Source organism: Leopardus geoffroyi, chromosome C2, assembly GCF_018350155.1.
Source record: "Leopardus geoffroyi isolate Oge1 chromosome C2, O.geoffroyi_Oge1_pat1.0, whole genome shotgun sequence".
NCBI classification, from domain to species: Eukaryota; Metazoa; Chordata; class Mammalia; order Carnivora; family Felidae; genus Leopardus; species Leopardus geoffroyi.
The window spans coordinates 59,419,441-59,432,080 of NC_059333.1; the positions used below are offsets into that span (position 1 = coordinate 59,419,441).

The window sequence follows — 12,640 nt, forward strand, 5'->3', positions numbered from 1 at the left end:
TCAGAGCCATTGTTTCCTTACTGATTTTCTGCCTAGATGATCTCTCTATTGTTGTAAGTGGAGTGTTAAAGTCCCCTACACTCACAGTATTGTTATCTATACATTTATTTATGTTTGTGATTAACTGATTTATATATTGCATTCTTCCATGTTTGGGAATGAACATTTATAATTGTTAGCTCTTCTTGATGGATAGGATCCAATAATTATGATATAATGCCCTTCTTCATCTCTTGGTACAGTCTGTTTTAAAATCTAGTGTGTCTGATATAAATATGGCTACTCTGGCTTTCTCTTGACACCCAGTAGCATGATAAATGGTTCTCCAACCCCTCACTTTCAATCTGCAGGTGTCCTCAGGTCTAAAATGAGTCTGTTGTAGGAAGAATATAGATGGGCCTTGTTTTTTTATCCATTCTGATACCCTTTGTCTTTTGATTGGGGCATTTAATCCATTTACATTCGGAGTGATTATTGAAAGATATGGATTTAGTCTCAGTGTGTTATATTGAGGACTCATGCTTGTGGTTATATCTCTGGTCCTTTGTAGTCTTTGTTACTTTCCACTCACAGAGTCCTCCTTACAATCTCCTGCAAGGCTGATTTTGTGGTCATAAACTCCTTTAGTTTTTATTTGTCTAGGAAAGACTTTATCTATCCATCTATTCCGAATGAAAGCCTTGCTGGATAAAGGATTCTTGGCTGCATATTTTTCCTATTTAGCATATTGAATATTTCCTGCCACTCCCTTCTGGCCTGCCAAGTTTCAGTGCATAAATCCATTATTACCCTTTTGTATCTACCCTTGTAGGTTAAGGCCCATTTGTGCCTAGATGCTTTCAGAACTCTCTCTTTATCTTTCTTTTTTTTTTTTTTTAATTTTTTTTTTCAACGTTTATTTATTTTTGGGACAGAGAGAGACAGAGCATGAACAGGGGAGGGGCAGAGAGAGAGGGAGACACAGAATCGGAAACAGGCTCCAGGCTCTGAGCCATCAGCCCAGAGCCTGACGCGGGGCTCGAACTCACGGACCGCGAGATCGTGACCTGGCTGAAGTCGGACGCTTAACCGACTGCGCCACCCAGGCGCCCTTCTCTTTATCTTTCTATTTTGCCAGTTTTACTATGGTATGTCATGATGTTGACGTGTTTTGGTTGATTTTGAACGGAGTTATCTGTGACTCCTGGAGTTGGATGTTTGCATCCTTCCCCAGATTAGGGAAGTTCTCAGCCATAATTTGTTCAAATAAACCTTCTTCCCCTCTCTCTGTCTTCTTCTTCTGGAATTCTTATGCAACAGATATTGTTTCATCTCATTAAATCACTTAGGTCTTTAATTCTCCCCTCGTAATCAAGTAATGTCCTTTCTCTTCTTTTCTCAGATTCATTTTTTTCCATAATTTTATCTTCCATTTCACCTATTCTCTCCTCTGCTTCTCACATCCTTGCTATCACTCTATCTAGTTTATTTTGCATCTCATTTATGACGTTTCTTAATTCATCATAACTATTTCTCACTCCCTGATCTCTGCAGCAATAGATTCTCTGGTGTCTTCTATGTTTTTTTCAAGCCCAGCTCTTAGTCTTATGACTATTATTCTAAATTATTGTTTGGATATATTGTTTATATCTGTTTTGAGCAATTCTCTGAATGTCATTTCTTCCTGGAATTTCCTTTGAGGAGATTTCTTCCATTTCATCACTTTGGCTAGTTTCTGTCTTTTACATGCTTTTATACTTTGTTATGTGTCCCACACCTGCAAGCAGTACTATATTAGAAAGAGGCCATACACTGTCCCCAATCTGACACTTCAGGAAGTGTTTTTGGAGTGTGTTGTGTGTACTCTGTTATTGCATCTTTGCTTGCTTTATCTCACTGCTCATAGTAGTGGATTAGACCTTCCACCAGATGTGCTTTGATTTGTTCATTGAAGTAACCCTGGAAAAAAGGAAAAATGGGGGGGGGGGGAGCCTTATCCCATACAAAGAGAGAAATGAGGCGGGAGGCAGATAAAAGACCAGGCAGAGAATCAAACTTAAGGTTTAGTAAGGCTTAATCCAGAGAGAAAGAGAGAGGAAAATAACGAAGGAGATACAGAATAAGTATAAAAAGAATAGAGTGAAAATGCCTGACTAAACAAACAACCAGAACAAAGAAAGGGAAACAGTAAGTATAGTATATAGTACAGTATAGTAAGTAGAGTATAGTAAATATATATATATATATACATATACATATATACATATACATATATATACATATACATATGCATATACATATATACATATACATATACATATACATATACGTATACATATACATATAGTAAGAATAGACCAAAAATCAAATCAGGAACTATGAGCCTGATCCCAAAGGAAAGAGGAAAAGAAAAAAGGGGGGGGGCATAGAAGGAGAAAGAAGGGAAAAGAGAAGTAAAGAAAAGAGAAAAAAATAATAAAAGAAAAAAACAACTTTTAAAAGCCAGACTAACATACAAAACCCACGGGACAGTTGTCTGTTGGTGCCTGGGACCGGTGGCTGTGCTGGTCTGGAGGACAGTCCCTCTGGTTCACTCAGTGTCAGTTCCATCCCAGTAGATAAGCAGTTACCAGGCATGGAGGGGCAGGATTTGATGTAGACAGATCCCACCTCCACTTAGGCCCGCTGTCCTGTTCCTTGATGCCCCACCCAGTTGGCGTTGGAGAGAAAGTGGTGACACCCCAATCTCTCCTCCCCAGACAGGTGTCTTGAACCATACTGTTCAGGCACCCCTCACAGAGTGGCACTGGTGGCCTGTTCTGCTTCACAATCTCCTGGGCCTCCTAGGCATTCCTCTGGGATCCAAAATCCAAGGTTGTAAAGCATCCTGCACCACATGGACCCAGCCCTGCTGATAAAAAGCCTTTGGCTGGCATCTGAAGGGGTGGCAAGAAGCCCTCTTCCCACAGTACTCCAAGGAAGGGGAGTCTTCACTCCCAGTGCACCCCCAAGATAGTCACCAAGCCCGGGGCTGGCTCCCCCCGCAGCACGTGCATGCACACAGCAGGCTTCAGTCCAGAGAAAGTCGTGCAACCATGAAAACCCTAATAGTTACTCCTAAGGCTGTTTGTAAACTAGAAACTGGCTCTCTCTGTATTTTTTGTTCCTCATCCGTGGTCCGGAGAGGTTTTTCCCTTGTCTAAATGCAATCCCACAATTCTACAGCATCTCTTCACTTCCTTTTGTCTCTGCATAGAAGGGCTCTCCTCCCCTCCATGCCTACACTGACAGTTTAACTCTCCCAATTTGCAAATACATACCTCTGTCACACCAAGCTGTCTCTTTCCACCTGTGGAAATCCTTCTGCCACTCCACAGATTGATTTCCTGGGTATTCCAAGTGTTCTGACCTCAATACTGCTGTGTTTGAGGGAGGAGGGAAATTCTGATCCCCCTACTTTTCCTCCATCTTGACTCCTCACCCTCACTTTGCATTTTTACTATGAAGACAGTTTCTTTCCTTAAACCTCATGAACCAACCTCTGCTAGCTTCCAACTTTTCTTTCACAGCTTCCTCACCTCCTTCAGTCTCCATAGAATCAAGGAGCATTAGGGCCTTGCTCTGTACTAGGCTTTGACTTCAGGAAATGTTGTAGCTGTGTTGGTCTTCTTTCCAGATCACTGAAACTTTCTCCTTATCAGCAGTAAGGCTGTTTCACTTCCTTATCATTAGTGTGTTCACTAGAGTCGCACTTTCGTTTCCTTCAGGAACTTTTCCTTCACATTCATAACCTGGCTAACTGGGGGTACAAGAGGCCTAGCTTTTGACCCGTCTCAGCTTTCAACATGCCTTCCTCGCTAAGCTTATGAATCATTTCTAAGTTTTGATTTCAAGTGAGAAATATGCAACTCCTCCTTTCACTTGAGTAGTTAGCGGCCATTGGGAGGTGATTAATTGGCTTAAATTCAATATTGTTGTGTCTCAGGGAAAAGGGATGTCTGAAGAGAGGGAGATGGAGATGGGGAAATAGCTAACACACACACACACACACACACACACGTTCCACTTACATTCACCATCTCACGTGGACATAGTGACACTGCAAAACAATTGCATAGTAACATCAGAGATCACTGATCACAGATCACCACAACAAATATAATGTAATCACAAAGCTTCAAATATTTCAAGAATTACCAAAATGTGACACAGAGACGCAAAGTGAGCAGATGCTATTGGCAAAATGGTGCTGATAGAGTTACTCGATGCACACTTGCCACAAATCTTCAATTAGTAGAAACCACAATATATGCAAAGTACAATAAAGTGACACACAATGAAACAAGATATGCTTGTATACCTAGTAAGAGCTTCAAAATACAGGAGGCAAAATTGACAAAATTAAATCAAAAACACTATAACAGAAATGAGGAAGGCCTTGATGACCTTATTAATAGGCTGGATATAGCTGAAGAAAGATTATCTAAGCTAGAGAATATATCAATAGAAACCTCCAAAACTGAAAAACAAAGAAAACAAACACTTAAAAAAAAACAGAACAGGGTATCAAAGGACTGTGGGACAACTCCCAAAATGGGTAAAACACGTGTAATGGAAAAATCAGAAGAGGAGGATGAGAGAAAAGAACAGAGGAAATTTTTGAAACAATGACTGAGAATTTCCCCAAGTTCACTCCATACCAAGCCAAAGATCTAGGAAACTTGGAGAGCACCAAGCAGGAAAAATGCCAAAGAAAAAAACCTAGACCTGGCATATCATATGAAAACTATAGAAAAATCAAAGATAAAAAGTTCTGAAAAATACCAGAGAAATAAAACACCGTATAGAGAAACAAAGATGAGAATTATATACAACTTCTCTTAAGAAGCCATACAAGGGAAAAAAAGAACGAAGTAAAATATTTAAAATGTTAATAGAATAACAACCCACCACCCTAGAACTATGTATCCTACAAAGTTACCCTTCACAAGTGAAGGATACATAAAAGACTTTCTCAAACAAACGAAAATTGAGGGAAATTGTTTTCAGGGGAACTGCCTTGTAAGAAATGTTAAAAGTTCTTCAGGGAGAAGGAAATATGAAAGTCAGAAAATAACAACTTTACTCAGAATTGCCAACTCTTGGAAGCAACCAAGATGCCCTTCAGTAGGTAAATGGCTGAATAAATGGGGATACATGCAGACAACGGAATATTGTTCAGTGCTAAAAAGAATGACCTATAGAGCCATGAAAAGACAAAGAGGAAACTGAAATACCTATTGCTAAATGAAAAAAAGCCTATTAAAAGGCTACATACCATATAATTCCAACTATAAAATATTCAGAAAAAGGCAGAAACTGTGGAGACTCTAAAAAGATGAGCAGTTGCCATGGTTTAGAGGGGAGGGAGGATAAATACAGGGGACACGGAGGACTTTTAGGGCAGTGAAACTACTCTGTATGATACTATAGTAATGGATACATGCCATTGTACCTTTGTTCAAACTTACAGAATGCACAAGACTGAGAATGAACCCTATGTAAACTATGGCCTTGGGGAGATGATTATGTGTCAGGGTAGGTTCATCACTTGTAACAAATGTAACACTCTGGAGGGTATGTTGATAATGAAATAGAAGCTGTGCCTAGGTGGGGTTAGGAGGTGAGGTATATGGGAAATCTCTGCCCCTTCCTCTCAATTTTGCTGTAAACTTAAAACTGCACTGAAAAAAATTAAGTCTTAAAACACAAAAAGCAAAACAAAACAAAACAAAACCTTTTTATACTAAGTGGATATTTAATTTTATCAAATACATATTGCAATCTTACAGTTTTTCCCCTCCAAATATGTAATGGAGTCAATTACATGAACAGGTTTAATTACTCTTTTCAATTACATCTTTTTGTCGCCATCTGTTTCCTGCCACATCTAAATATTTCTCTAGTGCTTTCATGAGTCAAATCTGCTATTCACTGTCTTCTGAGTTCTTCCCAAATTTTTCTACCTTCTTCTACCTTTCTACCTTCTTCCCAATTTCTTTCAACTTTTTATGGCCTTCATTTCCCATCTTTCTTTCTCTTAAGAACTGGTTCTCCTCTCCCTTTACCAGACATATATGGAAATGTGGAAGCCAGTGTTGCTCAGAATGTTTTAGAATTTCTTTGGGATGATTATAAGGAAAGACAGGGTGCATTCAAGGTTTTGTTTCCACCTGCCTGAGTCTGCTCTAATTTTAGCTCCTCCACTCATTCGTTCTACTGTTCATGCTTTGGGATAACATTCCATTTGTTCTGGTGTGAGGTTGAAATCAGACACTTTGAATAGATAATCATTACTATATTCTTATGTTCTCTGATCCTTGTTTTCTGAAACAAATTTTCCCCATATACTTTTTGCCTCTATTTTAAAATTTAAAAACCCCAAGTAGAAATTTAGGGTTTCTTTGTTAGCTTGTGAGCTAAAAATATTAGAAATATCAAAGGAAAAACAATAGTCACACATGAATACACATAAGGTCCAAGATATAAGAATTCCAAGAGACAAGAAAAATATAAACCAAAATACTGGAGGAAACACTACCTTTTTCCTTGTCACACAAGTTCAGTTTCACTCCATTCCAGGGCCCCCATATTACCCTGGACTCAGCCAGACAACTAGTCAGTGCACCATTGACATAAGAAAATCAGAAGGTTTGCTGGATAATAAACAAATTTATCACCGCTGCTAGGACAAATTATAAAACATTTTATGAATGGATCAAGGGCCTCCTTGTCACCACTGAAAATATCTTTACTTTTTTCTGAAAAATCATACTTACCAGACACTATAACATTGATGGAGATCAGTACCCTCAAAGCTGACATTCTCCCCACAGTATGTCTTTGGAGCGGTTAGCCACGGACTAGCCACGGATGGGAAATGTCGTTGAGTTTTGTTCAGTGATAAAGAAAAAAAAAGCCAATACCTACAATTCATTGGTTCTCCCACAGTACTGAAGTGACGAAATAATTTATATAGCAATTCATTTAGAAAGTAGCATTTTGGGAAACATAAATTACTCAGCGTAAAATGCACAAATCTTTAGTGGATAGCTTCATGAATTTTTACATGTGTATGCACCCAGATAGTCACCTCCAAAACCAAGGTAAGACCATTTCCACTCTTCAAGAAGTTTCCTTCCTGCTCCTTCTCTGTTGATATCCCTTCCCCAGAAAGAAACACTCCTGTGACTTCTATCACCATTTTGCTAGTTTTTGTACTCCATATAAATGAAATTCTTTACATAGTTCAGTTTTGTAACACTGTGAAAAGGTTTTTTGGTTTCATCATGCCATAATTTATTCATCCATTTTGCTGTGTACTTGGATTTTCCATTTCAGGAATAACATAAATAAAGCTTCTATGAACATTTGTGTTTTGTACATATCTTTTGGTTTACTTAGGTATTTAATATCTTGGGTATATACCAAAATATTAAAATTGATGGCCATAGGATAGACATAATGTGTGGCTTTAATAAAGACTTTCTATTATGAGTTGAATTGTGTTCTATCAAAATTCATATGTTGAAATTCTAACCCTCAGTTCCTCAGATGTGACCTTATTTTGATCAGGGTCATTGCAGATGTACTTAGTTATGATGAGACTGCACTGGAATAGGTTGGGCTGTAGTCCAATAACTGGTGTCATATAAAAAGAGGGAAATGGGACACAGATACACACACATGGAGAATGCCATGTAGAGATAAAGGCAGAGATCAAGGCACACCCCCCACAAGCCGATGAACTCCCAAGATTTCCAGCACACCACCAGAAGCTAGGAGAGAAGCAAGGAATAGATTATTTTTTCTTGCTTTATAGTTTCAAGATTCTTTTGATGGTAGGACACAACACAAAGACATTTTAATAAATGAGAAGCATATCTGTTTGTTACTTATTTTTCCAAAAATGAGAAAGTTGCCATGGAGGGCCACATAGGCCTTGCCCTAACTCATAGGCTAAAACCAAGCTGAAATTATAGAATGAAGTGGATATATGGCAGGTGAGATCAGGTTAGGTTTGAAGGGCTCCAAGACAGGCTAACTTGAATAATTTCCCAGGTTCATGGGCATAGTTGTCTATGAGCCTGTTCCTAGTTGTCTGATACTTGGCCCTGGGGCCTGGAATATGAAAGCCTGGATAAGAAAAGTAGTGGGGTATGGATTTAATCAGGTGCTCAAGAGGGGAACTGACCATCCTCTAGACAAAACCTCAAAAATGGACCAGGACAGCATTTTTTGAAAATTAAGAACTATAATAAAATTGACTCATTGATCTTCACATCAGTTTTCAGTTTGTTCACTTGGGGTATTTGAATACATAAGTTGCCCTAAACAGAATACAAACCATTCTATTAGGAGAGGAAAACAAGTATAGTCCTTGTAGGCCAGTCCATAGCCAAGGTCACCATTATATGGCATTAGCCTTGATAACAGGAATTTTCAGGATCCCTAACAATACCCTGGTTGAGTTGTAAATTATGTTAAAATCATGAGTTGTACATGTTCATTCAGTCATTCATTCATTCATAATATAATTTACTGTCAAATTGGCTTACAAAAACACCCAGTGCTCATCCCAACAAGTGTCCTCCTCAATGACCATCACCCATTTTCTCTCTCCCCCACCCCTCCCCCCATCCACCCTCAATTTGTTCTCTGTATTTAAGAGTCTCTTGTGGTTTGCCTCCCTCCCTCTCAGTTTGTAACTATTTTTTCCCCTTCTCCTCCCCCATAGTCTTCTGTTAATTTTCTTAAGATCCACATATGAGTGAAAACATATGATATCTGTCCTTCCCTGACTGACTTATTTCATGCAGCATAATACCTTCCAGTTCCATCCACGTTGCTGCAAATGGCATGATTTCATTCCTTCTCATTGCCAAGTAGTATTCCATTGTATATATAAACGACATCTTCTTTATCCATTTATCGGTTGATGATATTTAGGCTTTTTCTATAATTTGGCTATTGTTGAAAGTGCTGTTATAAACATTGGGGTACATGTGCCCCTATGCATTAGCACTCCTGTATCCCTTAGATACATTCCTAGTAGTACTATTGCTGGGTCGCAGGGTAGTTCTATTTTTAATTGTTTGACGAACCTGCTCACTGTTTTCTAGAGGGACTGCACCGGTTTGCATTCCCACCAACAGTGCAAGAGTGTTCCCGTTTCTTCACATCCTTGCCAGCATCTGTAATTTCTTGATTTGTTCGTTGTAGCCACTCTAACTCAGTTACTAATTTTAGCCACTCCTATTGATGTGAGGTGGTATCTCAGTGTGGGTTTTGATTTGTATTTCCCTGATGAGTGACGTTGAGCATCTTTTCATGTGTCTGTTGGCCATCTGGATGTCTTCTTTGGAAAAGTATGTATTCATATCTTCTGCCCATTTCTTCACTGGATTATTTGTTTTTCGGGTGTTGAGTTTGGTAAGTTCTTTATAGATTTTGGATACTAACCCTTTATCTGATATGTCATTTGCAAATATCTTTTCCCATTTCATCAGTTGCCTTTTAGTTTTGTTGATTGTTTCCTTTGCAGGGTAGAAGCTTTTAATCTTGATGAGGTCCCAATTGTTTATTTTTGCTTTTAGTTCCCTTGCCTTTGTAGATGTATTGAGCAAGAAATTGCAGCAGCTGAGGTCAAAGTCGTTGTTGCCTGCCTTCTCCTCTAAGGTTTTTATGGTTTCCTGTCTCACATTTAGGTTTTTCATCCATTTTGAGTTTACTTTTGTGTATGGTGTAAGAAAGTGGTCCAGTTTCAATCTTCTGCATGTTTCTGTCCAGTTCTCCTAGCAGCTTTGCTAAAGAGACTGTCTTTTTTCCATTGGATGCTCTTTCCTGCTTTGTCAAAGATTAGTTGGCCATACATTTGTGGGTCCAATTCTGGGTTCTCTATTGTATTTGATTGGTCTTTGTGTCTGTTTTGTGCCAGTACCATACTGTCTTGATGATTACAGCTTTGGGGTACAGGCTAAAGTCTGGGATTGTGATGCCTCCTGCTTTGGTTTTCTTCTTCAATATTACTTTGGCTATTCAGGGTCTTTTGTGGTTCCATACAAATTTTAGGATTGTTTGTTCAATTGCATTGAATGTGTAGATTGCTTTGGGTAATATTGATATTTTAACAATATTTATTCTTCCAATCCATGAGCATGGAATGTTTTTCCATTTTTTTTGTGTCTTCTTCATTTTCCTTCATAAGCTTTCTATAATTTTCAACATACAGATCTTTACATCTTTTGTTAGGTTTATTCCTAGGTATTGTATGATACTTGGTGCAATTGTAAATGGGATCAGTTTCTTTAATTATCTTTCTGTTGCTTCATTATTGGTGTATAAAAAAGCAACAGATGTGTGTACACTGATTTTGTACCCAGTTCTAGCAGTCTTTTGATGAAGTCTTTTGGGTTTTTCATGTAGAGTATCATGTCGTCTGCAAAAAGTGAAAGTTTGACTTTTTCCTTGCCGATTTTGATGGCTTTTATTTCATTTTGTTTTCTGATTGCTAATGATAGGACTTCCAACACTATGTTAAACAATAGTGGTGAGAGTGGACATCCCTATCATGTTCCTGATCTCAAGGGGAAAGCTCTCAGTTTTCCCCACTGAGAATGATATTAGCTGTGGGCTTTTCATATATGGCTTTTATGATGTTAAGGTATGTTCCTTCTATCCCGATTTTTTGAGAGTTTTTATTAAGAAAGGATGCTGTATTTGTCAAATGTTTTTTCTGCATCTATTAAGAGGATCATATGGTTCTTCCTTTCTTTTATTAATGTGATGTATTACATTGATTTTTTGTGAATATTGAACAAGCCCTGCAGCCCAGGAATGAATCCCACTTGATCATGGTGAATAATTCTTTTTATATGCTGTTGAATTCGATTTGCCAGTATCTTGTTGAGAATTTTTGCATCCAGGTCCATCAGGGATATTGGCCTGTAATTCTCTTTTAGTGGGGTCTCTGTCTGGTTTTGGAATCAAGGTAAGGCTGGCTTCATTTTCCTTCCGTTTCTATTTTTTGGAAAAGCTTGAGAAAGATAGGTATTACTTCTGCTTTAAATGTCTGGTAGATTTCCCTAGGGAAGCCATCTGTCCCAGGACTCTTATTTGTTGGGAGATTTTTGATAACTGATTCAATTTCTTCACTAGTTATGGCTCTGTTCAAATTTTCCATTTCTTCCCATTTGAGTTTTGGTAGTGTGTGGGTGTCTAGGAATTTTTCCATTTCTTCCAGGTTATCCAGTTTGTTAGCATATATTTTTTCATAGTATTCTCTGATAATTGCTTGTATTTCTGAGGGATTGGTTGTGATAAATACATTTTCATTCGTGATTTTATCTATTTGGGTCCTCTCTCTTCTCTTTGTGAGAAGTCTGGCTAGAGGTTTATCAATTTTTTTTTCAAAAAACCAACTTTTCTTTTCATTGATCTGTTCTACTGGTTTTTTTTTAATTCTATATTGTTTATTTCTGCTCTAATCTTTATTATTTCTCTTCTTCTGCTGGCTTTGGAGTTTCTTTGTTGTTCTGCTTCTAGTTCCTTTAGGAACTAGTTCCTTTAGGTGTGCTGTTAGTTTTTGGATTTGGGATTTTCTCGTTTCTTGAGATAGATCTGGATTGCAATTTTCCTCTTAGGACTGCCTTCATTGCATCCCAAAGGTTTTGGATTGTTTTGTTTCATTTTCATTTGTTTCCATATATTTTTTAATTTCTTCTTTAATTGCCTGGTTGACACATTAGTTCTTTAGTAAGGTGTTCTTTAACCATGCATTTGGAGGTTTTCCAAACTTTTTCCTGTGGTTGAATTCAAGTTTTATAGCATTGTAATCTGAAAGTGTGAATGGTATGATCTCAATTCTTTCATATTTATTGAGGGCTGTTTTGTGACCCAGTATGTAATCTATCATGGAGAATGTTCCATGTGCACTTGAAAAGAATGTATATTCTGCTGCTTTAGAATGAAAAGTTCTAAATATATCTGTCAAGTCCATCTGGTCCAGTGTATCATTCAGGGCCATTGTTTCTTTATTGATTTGTTGTCTAGATGATCTATCCATTGTTGTAAGTGGAGTATTAAAGTCCCCTGCAATTACCACATTCTTACCAATAAGATTCCTTATGTTTGTGATTAATTGTTTTATATATTTTGGTGCTTCTGAATTTGGTGCGTAGACATGAACATTTATAATTGTTAGATCTTCTTGATGGATAGACCCCATAATTATGCTATAATGTCCTTCTTCATCTCTTGCTACAGACTTTAGTTTAAAATCTAGTTTGTCTGATATAAGCATGGCTACTCCAGCTTTCTTTTGACTGCCAGTAACATGATAGATAGTTCTCCATCCCCTCACTTTCAATCTGAAGGCGTCCTCAGGTCTAAAATGAGTCTCTTGTAGACAGCAAATAGATGGGTCTTATTTTTTTTTTTTTTTATCTATTGTGATATCCTACATCTTTTGATTGGAGCATTTAGTCCATTTACATTCAGTGTTAGTATTGAAAGATATGGGTTTAGAGTCATTATGTTATCTGTAGGTGTCATGCTTGTAGTGATGTCTCTGGTATTTTGTGGTTCTTGCAACATTTCACTCACAGAGTCCCCCTTAGGATCT

The 12,640-nt window shown here is 37.9% G+C and overlaps 1 protein-coding gene across 3 annotated transcripts in view; it reads right to left on the reverse strand.

Annotated features, from left to right (window-relative positions):
* Positions 1 to 6,895, reverse strand: part of LOC123610873 (cell surface glycoprotein CD200 receptor 1-like) — a 28,491-nt gene extending 21,596 nt beyond the window's left edge. For 2 of the 3 annotated variants that reach the window (XM_045502050.1, XM_045502049.1), the window contains exon 1: positions 6,798 to 6,895. In XM_045502050.1, coding sequence (XP_045358006.1) covers positions 6,798 to 6,843 — 46 coding nt within the window. In that variant the 5' untranslated portion in view covers positions 6,844 to 6,895. Of the gene's footprint in view, positions 1 to 3,299; positions 3,643 to 6,797 lie in introns of those variants that run through there. The other variant, XM_045502051.1, reaches the window with a different exon arrangement.
* Positions 6,896 to 12,640: the final 5,745 nt, after the last annotated feature.